At 34.8% G+C, this 20,030-nt stretch overlaps 2 protein-coding genes across 3 annotated transcripts in view; one reads left to right on the plus strand and one right to left on the minus strand.

Annotated features, from left to right (window-relative positions):
* LOC144972998 (syntaxin-8-like) overlaps positions 1-270 on the minus strand; it is a 41,535-nt gene extending 41,265 nt beyond the window's left edge. Inside the window, exon 1 of one of the 2 annotated variants that reach the window (XM_078914914.1) lies at positions 105-270. In XM_078914914.1, coding sequence (XP_078771040.1) covers positions 105-121 — 17 coding nt within the window. In that variant the 5' untranslated portion in view covers positions 122-270. The remainder of the gene's footprint in view (positions 1-104) is intronic. The other variant, XM_078914913.1, reaches the window with a different exon arrangement.
* Positions 271-362: 92 nt separating this feature from the next.
* On the plus strand, positions 363-19,661 carry LOC144972999 (beta-1,3-N-acetylglucosaminyltransferase radical fringe-like). Its single transcript, XM_078914915.1, has 10 exons — positions 363-942; positions 1,324-1,372; positions 3,420-3,462; positions 3,635-3,694; positions 5,238-5,385; positions 6,537-6,622; positions 7,586-7,656; positions 9,306-9,400; positions 9,814-9,896; positions 11,566-19,661. The coding sequence occupies exons 1-10, from the start codon at positions 364-366 to the stop codon at positions 11,657-11,659; spliced, it is 1,308 nt and encodes a 435-aa protein (XP_078771041.1). The 5' UTR covers position 363; the 3' UTR covers positions 11,660-19,661.
* Positions 19,662-20,030: the final 369 nt, after the last annotated feature.

Genomic DNA, 20,030 nt, shown 5'->3' on the forward strand with positions numbered 1-20,030 from the left:
TGATCAAATCAAAGAAGTCTTCTCCCAATACATTGATCTTTGAGTATTAAATACTGCTATCGATAAATCCTTCAACCCATAATTATAACGGGTTAATTTATTACCATGAATCTCCTGCCATTTCGTCTAAGCGTACTTTCTTGGACAAGACCAAGGTAGAAATAAAGAAATAATGCTAGAAGGTGGAGTGGAGAACACTAAGATTAGAGTAAAAAACACTTTTTGAGACTTGTGTTTACTTCCGCTTTCAGTTGACCTCGTTATGGGGTCGAGGGCCGAGGGCCGAGTGCCGAGTGCCGCCGTTGCTCGTTGTGTGACGTTTTGGGACATGAGGGGAGGGGATTGTTGAGGCTTGTTTTTTTAATGTTTTTGTGTGATGGATTCCCCATTCTCAAGGGTCTGGGGGAATGTTGGTGTTCCCAGATGCGTTTATCCATAAGAAAGGTGGTTAAATATTCCACCTTTCTAGTTATTTTTTTCGTTATAAACATTTGGGTGAGTTATAATGTTAATTTGTGGAGTTTTCAGAACTCTCACACGCATGAAAAAGTTCGGAAAAGTTTGCTGCCGTCCCTAAACTTTGTTGATGACAATGGCGGAGTGGGGAACGATGCTTACTTCGACGTTAAACATGATTTGAATGAGAAAAACCTTTTTGGAAGTGTGTCTAGCCATCATAGACAAAGAAGTGCTAAATCTTTATCGGTTAACGAAGACAGCCGTGTAAATTTGAATCAAAATGAGTTTATTCATCGTATAAACAATGGTCCTGTGCAACAAGTTGTATCCCAACCTCGGACTCGAGGACAAGAAAAACCCACCAAAGACGGACAGATGACCGACTTAGAGGACATCTTTATCAGTGTGAAAACAACATTGAATTACCATGGATCCCGTGTAAGACTTCTTTTGAAGACTTGGTACGGACTTGCATCTGAACAAGTAAGTTCATTTTTTTTTAAATTGAAAGATCGGTTAGTTTTCTGTTCTATCTAGTTGTTAGTTTATGTTGTGCCCCTCATTAACTAAGACTAAGATTCATTCATCTTTTTTCAGTCAGCAGTTGGATCGCTCACTTCAGCTTCACATATATGTCTATACAACCATCTTGGTGGCAACGGTGAAAATTCCTGTAATTAATTTTCAAAAGGAGACAGCTGTATCTTCTTGCCTTATGTCAGTGTTTTTAAATTGACATTAAATGAATTAAATGAAATAAATGAGTCTAATTTTTTTTTAATGATAAATATTTCCATATTTATTTATACAATTACAACCATTTCATTAAGTTTAATTAATCATTGATTCTTGATTACTTTACAGACTTATTTTTTCACTGATGGAGAAGACTCTAAGCTGTCTACCATTTTAGGTAGGTAACACTGGAATTTTTTTTGTAACTAAATCTCTTGTTACGCCAATCTGAATCTGTGACTTGGTGAACCGTCTAACTTTTCCATATCAGTTCAGTTTTCTTTGGTTTTTTATTGTTTTGTGAAATGTGTAGATTTCTTTTTTATTTTCTTAGTTTAACTTGCCTGTATAAATTATTTTTTGGGTGGTTTTTATTTTTTTTGGAATGAGCGTTTATTGAATCATTTTGCCCTTGCTGAGTTATTCTACCTCAGTATTAGTATTATGTGTATACTGTTCAACTTGTTGTGGTGGACACCTGTTGTGACAGATAGTTGACCAGTGATGAAGCAATGATTGGCTGATTTCTCTACTGTTCTCGGGAAGAACATTGTCTGCACCTTTGCCATTGTCATTGATGACATGCGTTAATACATTTTGCAACTGACCAATTAATTTGTTCGATTAGAGAGGGGACAGATTTAGTTTGTAAATATTGGTATCCTCAAAGCAAACTTACAATCATATTGAAGTATCATCATGGAGAATGGTTCAAAATGAATAATTCATTGTTATTTCCATCCTATTGATGGATATGATTTGGACAGTGATAGCGAAAAGTGCAGAAAATGCCATCCAAGCACAATAACATCTTGAAAGATTTGTGCATGATTTATACTTTATACAAAATATTATTTTATTGCAAAGCTAAGATCTACAACCTTTAAATACAAAATTAAAAAAATTAAAAACAGCTATGATTTATTAGATAATAAATCCTATGACTTCAAAATATAAAGTTATCAAATGATATTTCTTATTTTGCGGAGCGTTGAAGAATTTAAATAAGTTTTGAAATGGGTTTAAAGAAATGAATTTTCAAAAATAAATCTAATTTACATTTCGTACATCGCCAGTCACCTTTTTTTTTTTTTTTTTTTATTTTATTTTTTTTTTTTTATAAGTGATATTACAATATCAGATGGCCAGGGATCCATTCACTCCTAAATGGAGTTGGATAATGTGTGTTAGTTGCCTTGCCAAAGGACAGAACGCTGGTGCCAGTGCCAGGGCTTGGTCAATATTACTTACTTACTCAAGCCTGGAGTGGATAAGTACCTCATATTAGGCTGTACAAAAGGATGCCTACCAAGCAGATTGCGATGGAATGGAATGCTGAGGGGATGGGGGGGGGGGGGTAAATGAAGCATTGTGAGGAGCATAACATAGATGATCATTGAAATTTTGCTTGACAATTATTCATATTTATTTTAGTATGTGTGAAGTGGATTGTTTCAGTAGGTAGTTTGGTTTCCTTATTTGTATCTCTAGGAATGTAGTCTTGTGTTTTGTTACCAATTTTCATTCATTTTTATTTTTATCTGCCTTATTTTTCTTTGGGAACAATTTTTGATTATTCCTCCATCTCATATTGACAGTAATTTTCACTCTATTTCCCTGATATATTCCGATGATGGATTACATACGTGTCGGTGTCAAGCTATTTTTGCTGTTTTGAGACCTTTAAATTTAAAGAAGAATGTGCAGACTGTCAGAAAAGTACCAGAGTTTTATTTGGCTATACTGTTATGCAGTATTGACTGACTTGAGTCAGTGGTTTATATGACAAGTAAGAAGAAGACAGAGAGATAACAATGATCATTCTCATTGTTTCAAAGTGAGCAGTAGTAATTAGAATTTTATTTTCTCAAGAAAAAAGTGAGCTGCCAAAGGCAGGGCTAGAATCAAGGTCTCCTGGGTGTCCATATAGTGCCTTCACCATTTCACTCTCTCACCTCTCATCTTCTTCCCTACCCCCCACACCCTAGTACCATTTATCTACAAAGAATACTTTTAAAATGTTTATTTTCTATGCATTTTTAGTTAAAAGTTATGCCTGAAACGTCCATCCCTTGTGTTTGATTATGAAAAGATATTCCAGTTTAACCCAGAATCTGCATGACTTTATTTTTTAAAAGGCAGTTTGTTGTAATATGATTTGGTGTTATTTGTTTATTTTTTTGGTGCATCATGTTATTAATGTTTGTTGTTATGGCATGTTCCAGGTAAACATTTGGTCAACACAAATTGCACAGCAGACCACAGCAGGTATGTTGGTTAAATTTAATCTTGTGTAACAGGGCGTTTTTGGGGGGGATTTCTTTGTTTTGTTTTGTTGATATTTGGATATATTTAAATTAAATTTTACTATTCATTATAACATGATCTAGTAAAAATAAACCTTTCAAATTCTGATTTTGTTTCTTTATTTATTTTTCAGGCGTGCTTTGAGCTGCAAGATGGCTGTGGAGTTTGATGCATACATGGCATCTAGAAAACGGTACAATACAACACACACTCACACATATGTTACTCTTAATACAACGATGGGTGTTTTTTAAATTTCTTTTTGATGAATGTTATTTTTAACCATTTGATGAAATTTACAAAGGGCATTGTCATAAACAATAATGATAAGCAGTGAGGTCAAAGCTCCAATTTCACATGAAAAAAATCCGGTCTGGAGCAAAAAAATTCCGGTTACGGGCAACTTCCGTCAAATTCCAATGAAGTCAAATTGTTCCCCCCCCCTCCAACCACCACATCATCATCACTACTACTACTGCAACCACCACCTCCACGTCATCATCACCTCTAACTCTACTACTACAACCACATAATTATCACTACCACTACTACTACACCACCACCACATCTCATCATCATCACACCAGTACTACTCAAATCACCACCACATCATCATGTCCACTACTACTACAACTACATAATTATCACTACCACTACTACTACACCACCACCACATCTCATCATCATCACACCAGTACTACTCAAATCACCACCACATCATCATGTCCACTACTACTACAACCACCACCAGCACCACATCATCATTCCCACTACTACCACAACCATCACCACATTATCATCACTACCATTTCTACTACAACCACTACCATATCATCATCACTACCACAACTACACCATCATTACCAGTACTACTACAACCACCACCACCACATCATCATCATTACTACCACTACAAGCACCACCACCACCACATCATCATCACTACCACTACTACTAAAACTACCATCACCACATCATCTTAACTTCCACCAGTACTGCAATCACTACCATTGTGTTTTGGAACTTTACTTCATTTGAAATATGGAATCTTTGAGATTGTGTTTATATATCATATAGTTCTAATCAGGTATCTGTTTAGAACTATACAACATGTAAACACAATGCCAAATACCATCCCAATTCCTTTTTCTTGTGTGCGGAAATTCCTCTTTCAGATTGAAATTCCTCCGAGTGGTGTCTGAAATTCTTGTAAGCCAAATTTAAAGTTGGCGTCTCTGGATAGGGAAGTTCAAACGGTGCATTAGATATGCACCTGGGAAAGAATATTATGATCTCTCTCTCTCTCTCTCTCTCTCTCTCTCTCTCTCTCTCTCTCTCTCTCTCTCTCTCTCTCTCTCTCTCTCTCTCTCTCTCTCTCTCTCTCTCTGTGTGTGTGTGTTTGAGGAACTCATGTTGTTCATATTTGTTGGGTTTTTTTACTATTCATGGTTTGTTTGTGGTCTTTGCGTTGCTATAGTATGTGGTTAAGTAAAATACTAAGTTCTACTGCCAGATCAATCATACCAAAACACAAAACCTTAAATGTGATTGTCTGATTGAGAGAATTTAGTGAGGCCTCGTCACTTAACTGTCAGTCTAAAAGCAATAACAATGAACTGTGTGATGTCTCATTTATTCATTCTTTAATATCATTTTAGTTTAACAAAAGGGAAACAAATATATTGTTTACACTTCTTTTTTGTTTTTCTTTTTTTTTTTACTTTGTTTGACATCAGTTGGTTCTGCCATATAGATGATGATGTGTATGTCAACGTGCCCCAGTTAATGGACCTGCTAAGAAAATACAATCACAAGGAGGATTGGTACCTGGGAAAACCCAGTCTCAAACACCCATTAGAAGTGGCTGATAGAGAAAACCCAGGGGTAGGTCCAGAAGAGATGTGGGTAGAAGGTGGGGGGGGGAGGGGGGGGGCAGTTAGATTTTTGATATTACTTAAATTGTTTTTTTAATATAATCGAGAGAACATATTTGTGACCTTCCACTATTATTTCTGGGTGGTTTGGATGCTATAAATTTTAATAAAGCTGTCAGTGTGAAACTTTGTTTTAGTTTTTAAAATTTTAGTGAGAACAATATATAGTTTCTTTAAATTATAAAATCATATGTTTCATATATGTCATTTTTACTTGAAAATTTCTTACTTATAAGTTTAACTCTCATTTCACTATGATTGAATATCGAACATATATGTTCGATTTTCCATTCATATGAGTTTCGGTGATAGGTAGGCCTACTTGTTGTAAGTTAGCATCTCTTTCAGGCAAACTGACTTTGTTAGTCTATCTTTCAAGCAAATTGGATCAGTGACCTTTCACCCATATGTCCACCTGGTCATAATACTGGTCTGAGGCGATGGGTCACATTTTTGATCCACAAGCTGAGGGAATGGCTGATGATACTGTACAGTTGACTAATGACATTGTCAATGTTTAGTCCAGCAATTATGAGGCAGTCATGGCCAACTACCGTCTTTGTAGGTCATCTGGTGTGTAATTAACACCCATGTGCAGATTGCTGGCACAAGCCAAGCATGATTACTCTCTTTCTCTCAAATACTGGAAAACCTGTCGCCAGATGTAATTCTGATGCAGAGTTGTTGGGGGTTTTTTTTGTTTTTTTTACTCCCAATTTGGTTCTTGTAAATTAATAATATGATATCCTATATGCTTTGTTTTAATCTGTTGTAGTAATTATTTATTTTCATTGACAAAGACAATCTTAGTACAAATTGATGTTGCTCACGTTCTAAAAACAAATTTTCACTGTCTCACAGAAATGTTTTTTTACTTTCTCTGACAAATTACCGAAAGATGATTTTGTCACTTTTCCTCTATGGATTGTCTACCCTGTGCTTAATCATAATGCAAATTGGAGTCACCATTTCAGTTGTGCATTATGTGGTTTTGATGGGGTTTTCTCCTATTTCATTTTCAGAAGTTGATGGTCAGTATTATTAGGCATGTTATCACTTTCATTATGATTATTGAGTTTTTTGGTTTTTTTATTTCTACAGATGAAGCTGTCATTCTGGTTTGCGACGGGAGGTGCTGGTTTTTGTATCAGTCGTTCTTTGGCTCTGAAAATGGCTCCCCATGCGAGGTAAATAGAGATTCAAATGTCTTCAATTTTCTTATATCCGTTATTCTTTTCCATAAAGTTTTCCATCCTGGGGCCTTAACTAGGATAGACTCTGGCAGAAACCTGATTTACAGAGGGGGAAAAAATGTTATATCTAACAGACGTGTCATAGTCCTTCAGACTCAAGAGATTATCTCAGTTTCTGAGGTGTTCATGGAGGTAACAATTGCTTGCTATTCTTTTTAATATGACGCTAGTCAACAGCAAAATGCTTTTTCAAAACGTCTTCATCAGGTCTAAGAGATACAGCTAACCAATTTCTACTTAGCGGCTAGAGGAAGCTTTATGCATCAAAATGCCATTCTCTTAAAGTGCTTTGTCACTGGCTCTAACCCATTGACTCAATTTTGCACATCACATAGGGCTGCCAATTCCCGTTATTCCCAAAGATTTTCCCATGTATTTTTTTTAAGGTCATAAATTAAATCCTGGCTGGATTTTGAATGTCCCTTTTTTTTTCTTCTTAATATATTAATATTTGCGCATGTAATATGACTATTTGATAGTTTTTACGTTTTGTTTATGACATATTTCCATTTGACTTCAATATATAGTTACTAATCTTAAAGTGCAATTGTAACAGATTTGATTATAAGAATTCAAATCCTGATTTTTTAAAGTCCTATCTTGATTCACTGCCATTGTGGGTTGTCAGTCCTGCGTCACATGAATGCAATTTTACAGATGTGAGGTGTTTTAATTTTATTTAAGATTATTTCTTTAAGGGCTATTTATTTTTGGCATTAGAAAAAAAAAACAGATTGACGAGAATGTAGATAGTAAGATTTATTTTTTTTCAGAATTTTGTGAGGATTATAGAATTATCTGGCCTTATCTGAGGACAGCTGCTGCATACATGAGTGAAGACATATATAAAAATGTAGGTCGTCACTTATTTACTCACAAGAGATATTTCTATTTCAGTGGAGGTAGATTTATGACGACAGCAGAGAGGATAAGACTGCCTGACGATTGCACCCTGGGGTACATCATAGGTATGAAATCTCTTGTCATCAATGCCATTCTATTCCTAAGACTTTGTTTGGGGTTTTTTGTGTGTGTGTGTTATGTTTGTTTTGGTTTTTTTTACGATGTAGAGATAGTGATAAAGTCATACTTATGTATTTATATGTTTATATTGTATAGATCAGTTTTTCCTTGTGCACACATCATGAGATAGACTAGTCTTAACCCAACAAATGATCATAATTTAATGAAGGAATATTTTTAAGAGTGGTTAGTTTTTATTGATCCAATTTATGACTTGAATTAATGAAGCATACAGTCCAGAATATATTAAAAATACTTTGTTTACTTCAAGTTTTTGGTGTAAGGATTGAGTTGGGTAGAATATGATTGTAAACAGGAAACAAATAGCAAAGCCATGTCAAAATATATTCAGGCCTTATGAGCAGCGTTGACACATTATTTTGCTAATATCATATGAGAAGAAAATGACATCTAAACTATATCATTAAAATGTTAAGTACTTACTCGTAACTTATCTCACAACCTGTAGTAAGTTTCTAGTCGCTTTCCTTATACCGTTTTGTTGTATGAATTATAGACACTTATTCTGGGTGGGGTTTCCTGACCTAGCATTGTGGGTAGGGAGGCACATATTGTAACTTCTATTACCCTATATCTGTTTTCCAACTTGCTTTCTGTCTTTGTTGTCTTAGAAAAAGATTACTAGGTTGTGTCCTTACCATGGCCAGATACCAGTCAAGTGTATAATTAGAGTTTGGGGAGATGATATATTTTGTCTTTTAAATCATCTGATATGCACTGTATTAATTTATTATTTTTTGCATATATCTTATGATTTGTAAACATTTGAGTGTTTTCCTCTTAGTAGGGACCTGAGCTTGTGTCAGGATGAGACATTTAAGTGTTCTCAAACTAAGTACACTGGTGGTGTGCTCTTGGAATCTACATCTGTTCCCGATTTGAACCAATTCCTCCTTTGTCTCATTTTTTTCTTCGCTGGTTTAATTGGAAGTCTCAGGGTGGTGTTCCTGACCTCCCATAGTGGGCAGGGAGGTACTTACTGTATCTTCTACCCCTCTGTAGTTGTTTTCCAATTTGCCTTCTGTTTTTGTCTTGGAATGAGATTACTTGTTTTTTTACTGGCCCTGGCCGGAGTCTTGGCTGGGAGGGAAACAGTCAAATGTAAAGTTATTGTTTTTTCCTTGTAAATCATATCTCTGTTATTTGTTGTTTTGAATTTATAGTGTAAGCATTTGAGTGTATTCCTTTTAGAGGTATCCTGTGCTCATGTCGGAAGAGACTTTTGGGTGATCTCAAACTATACACAATGATAGTAGATGGGATCACACCTATTCCCTATTTGTACCATTCCCCTATGTCTAACATTGTCTTGAGTGCTTTAATTGTGATTCTAGAACTTTTAAACTATCCCATTTTCTTCCTTTTTACTTGCGCTGATATGACCTAAATGTGTCCCAAGCGCCGTAAAAACTTTCTTAGAAAATGGTATTCTATAATTTTTTATTATATTATTTTATTTCTTTTTACTGGCACTGATATGACCGAATGTGTTACAAGCGTGTAAAACCCTTAAAAACAAACGGACACTTATTCTTACAAGCTGTGATTCTTTTTCTGTCATTTGTGTGACCAGAATACATTCTGAGGCAGAAGCTGACCATAATTCCAGAGTTCCATTCTCACCTTGAAAATTTGAGGCTGATCAAGGAGAAGAATTTGAAGAAACAGGTTTGTTGATTTGGAGAATGGATATTGTTGATATTTTTATGCTCTTTAATTATTTCATTATTTTGTGTCACTGTAGGAATAAGATCACACCTTTTATATGTGTAGTTTTTCCATAGAATGCAGTTTTACCATCTGCATTGTTTAAACCTAGCACTCTGGTCCAAAAGCTCTCCAGTGCTTGACAATCTGCTGCAGTTTGATAGAAACATTATTAATCTCTAAAATTGAATCATTTGAATGATGCCAAAGCATTACAACAATAAACTTTTTCCTCCCTGGTAATTGCATAAAAGTGTAGACATATTTTATTAATATAAAGCAACAATTATTTTACGAAATACTTGTCTTTTTCTTTGTAATTTTTTAACTTTAAAAAATGTGTTTGTTTTTTAAATTTCCCAACAAACCCGCAGGTCACCTTTAGTTTCTCTGACTATTCGGGAAGGAGGAATGTGGTCAATGTCCCTGGGTTTACGTCAAAAGAAGATCCAACAAGGCAAGTGTAGTAAATTATTATGTATCTATCTCCATACAATTTTTGTGTTTTCTTTGAGGCTTCAGTCACATCTAGAAAAAAAATTGTTAAAACAATTGCTCTCAGTTTATTTTTGATACAAATTCTGCTTTGATTTTTATTTTGAGAATATTAACATAATGACAAGAATCTAATTTGCTTTGTCCTAAGGACATGACTTTTGAATTAATTAAAGGTTTAAATTTGTCATAAACCATAAATTAATTTTGAGTGGTAGTGATTTAATTTGGTAAATCAAGTTATGTCGTGATAAAGGTTCTAGGGTTTTTGTTTTCCCTATTAGTATTAGGGTTAGTTAAAGGTACTATAGGACTTATTACTGTCTATACTGCAAAGCCAGATTGAATTATGGTACAAACTTAGTTAAAGGGACTTGTGTGTCTCCAAGAGGAATGTAATTAAACCAGTCCTTGCCAGCATCATTCATTTAAAAGAGCGAAAGGAATTCAGAATGTTTACATTCTTATCATGTTTGCTAGCAGTCTAATCTGGGCAATTTTCTCTGTTGTGGAATATATATATATAGCTACTTTCTACTTTTGTTCACTAATATTTTTACAGGGGATATCCATCCCCTCCCCGCCCCTACCAAGAGTAAAGACTGGGGATTTTATTTTCTTCTTTTCATGCTTCAATTAAAATAAGAGTAAGTTTCTCAATAATGAGGCAAAGATTATTTTGCTTAATTATGCCTTTTATTTTGTTGACATCAATTTAAAAACACTTGCTGTAATTTTGATCTCTAAAAATGCTGAAGTAAGACAACTATACCCTCCCTGTATACTCAGACAGGCTACTTGATTTTTACTAACAATATTCTTTTAAAAGCATATTAGAATGATACATCTAACAGGACAAAAAAAATAAATTGAGCTTTTTTTAGCGCAATATCCACAACGTGCTCAAAGCGCTTTACAAGGGGTCCCTGGTCAACAGCAACATTTAACAAGTAGGACGAGACATGACGCCTGTTAGGCGATATTACAATTTTTTCGGACAAAGAGAACGCTGTTCACGGTCAGGTACTCATTTTACACCTGAGTACGGTGAGAGAATGTGAGTAAAGAGTCTTTTCCAGGGACTCAACTATGCGTCGAGCGAGACTCGAACCCAGGACCTTCCGATCCGAAAGCGAGTGTCAAACCACGAGACCACATAGCCGCACGTTTGACATATCATACTATTATCAATTTCTGGAAAAGACGATCTACAGGCCTGTGACTAGTGGTTAAAGAGACTTACTAATGAAATTCGTGAACAAAGTGTTAGGCCTGAAATAACACTGTAAAGAGGACTTACTTGTCTTAAAGAGTCACCAATAGATCAGTATCAAAGGAAACTAAATAGAATACAAGCTAGGCAATCAAGCGATCAAACTTTTAGTATTCCTCCATCCAATGTTGACATGCTTCTTCACTCTTTATTTCCTGTGCTTTCCACTTATGACACAACCTACCTGCTGGTATCAAAAGTTTTAATTATATTCAGCCCTTTAAAGATGCACAGTCAAGAAGGTATCATACTTTTTCTTTTTTGGATATGCATCTTCCACATTAATATTCATTCTACTGCGTCAAGTCAGTTCATGTGAAGAAGAGTTAAAATTTCTTTTTTTTAAAATATATTTCAGGTTCAAGTCTCTACACTGTTTCCTGTTCCCAAATTTCCAAATGTGTCAGACAATCCCAAAGAAGACCCAGCATTCCCTCTTGAACAGATCTTAACATCAATGATTTATGATATGGACTTTATCGTACATATCAACAGCCCTAAAAGTTGCCAATTAGTTTGTGGTGATTTTGATCAGCCACTCACATCTGGTGATATATGGCACCTCAGTAATGTCATTGACCCTTTGGAAACCTTTTGACCTTGGATTGTGGACTCAAAGTTAACCTTTGTTTCTATATCCCGGCCATTTTCATCAAGTACATCTGGTTGTCCAGCAGTGAATGGGTACCTTGCTTCAATTATACTTGGTTGAAATACTGCAATTGGTCAGTGTTTTGTTTCTTGAATCGGTTATTGTTTTGCAATCATCTGTTACAATGTTACACGTGTTTCATCATGAAAAAAAGATTTTTCCATTTTTGTGAGAAGAAATTGATGTAGAATACAATCATCATAAAGCCCTGTGATTTGTGAGAAAATATTAGGAGTCCCCCATAGTGAATAAAGTCTACATCATTCAATCGAGATTTTTACGTCTCCGACATTGTAGTGATTCTGTGATGAAGAAAAGATGAAGTTATGATTGTTGATAACCGAAGAATCAGTCTGTTTGTTATTCTCACCACATTGATGATATTTTGTGAATTTGTACATATCAATTTTTATATAATTCACAAATGAGATGTTAATTTAGGAAGTATAAGCAATTACTTGTCTTGTTCAATTGTTCATTTATGTTGGTTTGTACCTTCATGGGAACAAACATGGAATTTGTGCCATCTGAAAACATCTCAAGATTCTAGAGTGCTTGTTCATAATTATTACTTCTGTTCCAATTTGATAAATACATCACTCACTCTTATAGATGTTATGTTTGCCCTACAAAAATATATATTTACTTTTTTTCGAAAGAAATAAGCATTTAGATTTTTATATAAATTTTTATTGGCGGGGTAACAACTCTGGTGAGTTATGACTTGTCATCCATTGCTGCCAATAATGTAAATAATCAATGCCTGTAGTCTGACAGACAGCAATTTTGGTTGATTAAAATTTTCTAAGCATATAAAGAATTGTCAGCATTCGTCCAATTCTGCTAAATTTGTCTCTTTTTTGACAGTTTATCAGGCGTCTCATCCACTATGAAAATAATGTTCAGAAGCATTTCTGGCAGGATTCAAATTTCTGAAAAAGTGGATCTATTTATATTTTTTTGGAACACTAACAAAACACCTTTTTTAAAATAAAATTTGGGCTAGAGAAAAAATTTCAACTTCTGGTTGGGGTTCCTAACCTTCCATAGTGGACAGGGAGGCCCTTACTGTGTCTTCTATCCCCCTATTTCTGTTTTCCAACATGTTTTCTGTCTTTGTCTTGGAATGAGATTACTTGGTTTTGTACTGGCCGTGGCTGGGAGGGAAACAGTCAAATGTTTAGGTAGAGTTTTGGGAGATGATATTTATTGTCTTGTAAATCATCTCTCTGTTATGCACTGTGTTATTTTTATTTTAAATATATATGATTTGTATACATTTGAGTGTGTTCCTCTTAGTGGGGACCCATGCTTGTGTCGGGTTCAGACATTTAGGTGATGTGATCTAAGTACACTGAAAGTGTGCTGTTGAAATCTACATCCCTATTTGAATTAATTCCCCTTTGTCTTACCTTTTCTTGTGTGCTTAATTGTAATTCTAGCTAGTACTTTTGACTATCCCATTTTCTTCCTTTTTACTGGCGCTAATATTACCTAAATGTGTTGCTAGCGCTGTAAAACCCTTAGAAACAAACAAAAACAAATAAATTCCAACTTTTCAAAAATTCTTCAATGTGAGATTTTAGGGGAGAAATATAAAGTTATCATTCTATCTCAGTGGCTGATTATTGAAGAGATGAAACAGGTGCAGATACATTATTGGCAGCCATGGTCAAGGGATCGTTTCCAAATGATTTGCTATATATACATTGTGAAATACAGTGCCTTGGTGTAGTCAGGGTTTGTATATTAAGATTTATTTTTCTACAAAATGATCTATTATACCGTGTGTGTAATGACTACAACTGAATCCTTATGTCTTCCATTGTGTAAGGGACCAACTATATTGATATTATATACACACATATACATATATCTATCATATATTCTATTTTGTTGTTATTATTTCTATATACATTTATGTTATTGTTATTATTATTGTTGTTGTACATTATTATTGGATATCATCCATCCGCTTTGTGAAAAACGAATTTATGGTTCAACGTGGTTAACTTTTTATGAGACTTTTTGCAATATCTTGACATAACAGAATAATTTTCAGGATGCTCAAGAAGCTGATATCTTGAGGAGTAGATCAGTCAGTGATGACTGGCTTAAAGTTAAAGGCACTACTACTACTACCACAGGTCAGTAGTCTTGAGAGCATGTATCATTATCTGTCGTATTTTCGGTCCAATTTGAAATTTGCATTCCATTTCATACTTTTCTGTTGGTTTATAGCGGTTATAATTGTCAATCACCTTTCCAATATTATTATCTGCGACAGACTGATGTGTTGCTTGGATAAAAGAGGCAAGATTTTTTTATGTTATTGAATCTTGCAATGCTCTCTCATTCCCATCAAAAGAGAAGTTTTTGTTTGTTTTGTATTGTTTTTTTTTTCCTTTTATTAAATGTTATTTAGTTGGTGATAATAATAAATCTTTATTTTACACAATATGGGAATTTCAATGATGTACATTGTTTGAACAAATTTTGTGAGGTTTGTGTGTTCAAATAGCGCTATAGGAAAAAGTTGTGACCAGAAAATACTATGGTTGATGGTTCTGAATATTTGTCCTTTATATATCATGATCATTTTGTTTTTTGGGTTGATTTTTTTTCGTTATCTTTTGCCTCTGCTCCAATCAAACTTCACATAATTTTTTTATTCAGTAATGAAATGAAATACAACAAAGATTTTTTAATGAAAATTTTTCTACTATCAAATGTATCAAAATGCCATTGTTGATTACAATCGAATCACCTGTTGTCAGACAGGTGCTAAGGTCCACATGTTATGTATACTCTTCATACCAAATTGTCCTGACAGATTCTATTTATATACATGAACATCCAAATATTTTACAAATAGATTCACATTCTTGTTTCAAATGTCATTTTGTATCCTTTAAATACGGGTGGTTGGATGGGAGCATCACCCTTGAATCATATACCTATGATGTTCGCATGGGTGTACGATCCGATAGTGATGTCGTTTCTTCTTCTCTTTACTAGCCTATCCTGCTTCTTTGGTTTGTGATTGTATTTTTGACAGGGGATATTTTTTTTCCTGTAAATCCTCTGCCTGTTTGTTCTTGGTTATTTATAATCTAGCTTATGATATCTTTAGGTTATGATTTTAATCGACATTTGTACTATTTTTGTTGGATTGCTTGTTTTTTTGTTTCAGCGGTCTCTCATATAACCTCAATTGTGTTGGAAGAGACCTAAAGCAACAAACAAACAAACAAAAAATATCCTTTAAATCTCAAAACACAGTTTATGTATTTTTTCTATTAATTTCATGGGAGATTCATAGTTTATCAGAGAGACGTATCTAAAAACCTATTTAGAAAGCTTATATAAATACTAGATATAAATGTATATATTTTTTCCAAAATATAGATAGTTTTTTTGTACTACAGTTTTATTCTTTAAAAAGTGGAAATGCTATTTACTTATTGTTTTCAACTCATTCGGTTGGAAATGGCTCGCCATGCATTTTTGTTTACAATTTTTTATATCCCTGTGTTGTGCTTAAAATGGTTGTGGGTGACAACTTAAAAATATCTCTCTTTAGTTTAGACATACCTGCTGGTTGGTAGATCTTGGTTGTGGTTTCTCACCGCACTGGACATGTTTTCGAATGATACTGTTTAAAGGTTGCCTGCATCTGAATCATATTGGATTTAAAGTTAATTTATGATCGCTTCCATGAGAATTGATCATTATTATTATAACGTTTAGCCTTCTCTTCTTGTTTATCTAGAGCTTAATTGCTTATTATTGTCAAAGGGGTGGGAAAGTTTAATTTCATTTTGTACAAAAATTTTAGCAGCAAACTTTTATCATAATATACCTTCCCATTTGTCTTTCATCAACGTTATTATTTGCCATGTAAATGAATGTGTTTACTGTTCACATTGCTCTATGGGATCTTTTTCAATAAGGTGCATGTGGTTGTTGGGAGCTAATGGCACAGTCTTTTATCCCTCTAATATTATGTTGTCCATTTCTTTGACTTTCTGTCTTTGTTGCGATAAGTGAAATTCCCCTCCCTACCAGAGGAACATCAGTTGCTCCTGGGTGGATGGATTCTCATAAGTCCACAACTTTGCTATCTCTAAAGAAAAATGATGATACACATTTGACCAGCCCTTTCCATAGAAAATCGTCTCACTCAAAACTGGGTGGGGTTCCCTACCTCCACAGTGGGCAGGGAGGTATTTACCGTGTCTTCTATCCCCTTTAGGCTGTTTTCCAACATGCTTTCTGTCTTTGTCTTGGTATGAGATTGCTTGGTTTTTTCCTGGCCCTGGTCGGATGTCCTGACTGAGAGGGAAACAGTCAAATGTAGAGTTAGTTTTGGGAGATGATATTTTTTTCCTTGTAAATCATCTCTCTGTTATGAACTGTATTATGTTTGTTTACGTGTTATATATAATTTGTAAACATTTGATTGTGTTCCTCTTAGTGGGGGGCCTGTGCTTGTGTCTGGATGAGAGTTTTAGGTGATCTCAAACGAAGTACTTTGATAGTTTGCTCTTGGAATCTACATCTGTTTCCTATTTGAACCAATTCCCCTTTGTCTTACCTTTTCTTGGGTGCTTTAATTGTAATTCTAGAACTTTTTACTTTTCCATTTTCTTCCTTTTTACTGGCGCTGATATGACCTTAATGTGTTGCAAGCGCCGTAAAACCCTTAAAAACAAAAAACAAACGTCTCACTCAAAGCACTTTCTCTCTTCCATCATCTTATATTGTTTATCCCAATCCATGTCGCTTTGTATCCTTGCTTTGAAATGGGACCATTAGGTTTTGCCAGGAGTCCTTCGATGAGAGCAAAGCAGTCAGATGGATTTGTCTTTACCTCAGAGATGATTTTTTTCCCCCTTGTAAATCATCTGTCCATTATATATATATATATATTTTGTCAACGTTAGCTTTAGATATAACTTTTATTAATATTTTTATAGCATTTGAGTAAATTTCTCCTAGTGGAGATCCTGTAGCAGTGTCCGTGTGGGGCTTTTAAGTAGTTTAAGACTAGCAGCAATATTGTACTTCATCTGGATCTACCGCTGCTATCTGCTGGGCTATCCCTTTTGTCTTACTTATTACTTAGGTGATTGATAGCGAGATCTAAATCTTTTAAATATTTGTCTTCTTCCTTTTTACCAGCACTGAAATTACCTTTCAGTATTGCAAGTGCCATAAAAACCTTTTTAAAACAGACAAAACATGTGACATCTGTCCATGTTACTGTGTAGGTTGGATTGATTCTATTAAAGACCCCGCCTAAAGTCTTCTTTGTGGGGTAAACAGTGGAATGTAACTAGGAGTGTTTTCTGTAAGAGAGAGAGAGAGAGAGGGATTACATTTTTTCCCTAAGTAATTGTCTATTAGTATTAAGGGCTGTCTAAATAGATTATAAAAGTATCTCACTTATTGTGGAAATCCCATGCCACTGTCTTTGTGAGGCTGTAAACTGGGCACCGGTGTAGATAGTTGCTGGGAGTTATTTTATATCTTTTACCTTTAGTCTTCATTTTTAAAAGAAATCTATCTCCTAAGAGTAATGCGAGAACTGAACTGAACTATTTGAATGTCCTTTTTGTATCATCTTCATTAGTGTCGCCTGTGCCATTAGACTTCCAAAACCAAACTTGACTCTTCCTTTTCCCAGGTGCAGTTATGACGTAAAATTGTGACAAGCATCTCTAAATTTCTAAGACTTGACGAACTTACATAGTTGTAAGTGTAGAATTGTGGTCGGTGTTTATTAATTACGATGTGCTGTACATTTATATTAGTTTAGTTTATTATGGGATGTGATTTGTATTCTCATGTGCATTGACTCGATGAGTCGAGATGATTCTCAACTTGTCAAAAATTGTCAAACCTGAGAGCTCTTGAAGATCATCTTAAGTTCATCATGATTCAAAAAATGGAGAAAGAAATATATCCTTTGTCATTGTACAACAGTGTATTGCTCTATTGCTCCCATAGTGGACAGGGAGGCACTTACTGTGTCTTCTATCCCCCAATATCTGTTTTCCAATTGCTTTCTGTCTTTTTTTGGAAAGAGATTACGGTACTTAGTTTTGTCTTGGCTGGGAGAGAAGCAGTTGAATGTTTAGTTATAGTTTTGGGAGATTTATTTTAACATAGGATTTTTTTCACACTTGAGTGTATTCCTCTTAGTGGAATCTTGTGCTGGTGTCCGGGTGAAACATTCAGGTGATCTCAAACTATGTACACTGATAGTGTGCTCTTGGAATCTACATTTGTTCCCTATTTGTACAGTTCCCCTTGTCTTACTTTTTCCTCGAGTCCTTTTAAGTGTACATCTAGAATTTTTTTACTATCCAATTTTCATCCTTTTTAGTGGCGCTGATAATGTGTTGCAAGCGCCGTAAAACCATAAAAAACAAAAAGTATATCTGTTTTCCAACATGCTTTCTGTCTTTGTCTTGGAAGAGATTACTTTGTTTTGTCCTGACCCTGGCTGGGAGGGAAACAGTCAAATGTATAGTTTTGGGAAATTATATTTTTTTCCTTGTAAATCATCTCTCTGTTAAGCATTGTATTAATTTTTGTGTTATATATATGTTGTAATGTGTAAACATTTGAATGTATTCCTCTTAGTGGGGGCCTGTGCTTGTCTCTGGATGAGACTTTTAGGTGATCTCACTGGGTGGGGTTTCTGACCTCCCATAGCGGGCAGGGAGGTACTTACTGTGTCTTCTATCCCCCTGTATCTGTTTTCCAACTTGCTTTCTGTCTTTGTCTTGGAATGAGATTACTTGGTTTTGTCCTGGCCCTGGCTGAGAGGCAAACAGTCAAATGTATAGTTTGTTTTGGGAGGTTATATTTTTTTTCTTGTAACAGTCAAATGTATAGTTAGTTTTGAGAGATTATATTTTTTTCCTTGCAAATCATTTCTCTGTTATGAAATGTATTATCTTTTTTTTTTTTACATATTATATATGATTTGTAAACATTTGAGTGTATTCCTCTTAGTAGGGACCTGTGCTTGTGTCTGGATGAGACTTTTAGGTGATCTCAAACTAAGCACACTGATAGTGTGCTCTTGGAATCTACATCTGTTTCCTATTTGAACCAATTCCCCTTTGTCTTACTTTTTCTTTGGTACTTTAATTGTAATTCTAAAAAATTTTACTATCCCATTTTCTTCGTTTTTACTGGCGCTGATATGACCTTAATGTGTTGCAGGTGCCGTAAAAACCCTTAAAAACAAAAACAAACAAAACATTTCAATGGGCAACATTCCGAATTGTTTTCAGTTTATCCATTTTGTCCCATTTTTACTGTATAATTGAATGCGACTCATGATTGATTTATTGTCATTGCTATATCTTAGAAACTGCACATTGTGCGGCTATGTGGTCATGTGGTATGACACTCACCATTGGATCAAAATGTCCAGGGTTCGAGTCTCTGAGCAGCACAAAGTTTAGTCCTTGGAAAAGGCTCTTTATTCACATTCACTCACCATACCCAGGTGTAAAATTAGTACCTGGCCGTTAATAGCGTCATTGCCTAACAGGTGTCATGTCGCGTCTTTCATGATGTGTTGCTGTTGGCTAGGGACCTCTTTTAAAGCGCTTTGAGCATGTCTAGTGGATATTGCGATATATATAAATGCTGGATGATTGTTTATTGTTTTGTTTTGTTTTGTTATTTCTTACACACCTGTTATACTATTATTAATACCTTTTAAATGGACATGAATAATACATACATTAATAAAATTAAACTTATATGAATATAATTGACTCCATTGTTTTTAGTTTGTTTTTGGACCGCACCAACATCAAGATGATCGTGGATGTAGGTCTTACATTGTAATTCTAGAATTTGACTATCTATCCCATTTTCTTCCTTTTTACTGGCGCTGATATAACCTAAATATCCTGACCTCTCAGAGTGGGCAGGGAGGTACTTGCTGTCTTCTATCCCCCTGTATCTGTTTTCCAACATGCTTTCTGTCTTTGTCTTGGGATTAGATTTCTTAGTTTTGTCCGGAGTCCTTGACTGGGAGAGAAACAGTCTTTGTGATATTTAAGTGAAGCATGTTATCAGAACACCATTTAGTGGATAAATCAACTTGATCAAAATATTTATTTATACTATCATCATAATAA

Source organism: Berghia stephanieae, chromosome 5, assembly GCF_034508935.2.
Source record: "Berghia stephanieae isolate SIO BIC M18660-M18661 chromosome 5, UCSD_Bste_1.3, whole genome shotgun sequence".
NCBI classification, from domain to species: Eukaryota; Metazoa; Mollusca; class Gastropoda; order Nudibranchia; family Aeolidiidae; genus Berghia; species Berghia stephanieae.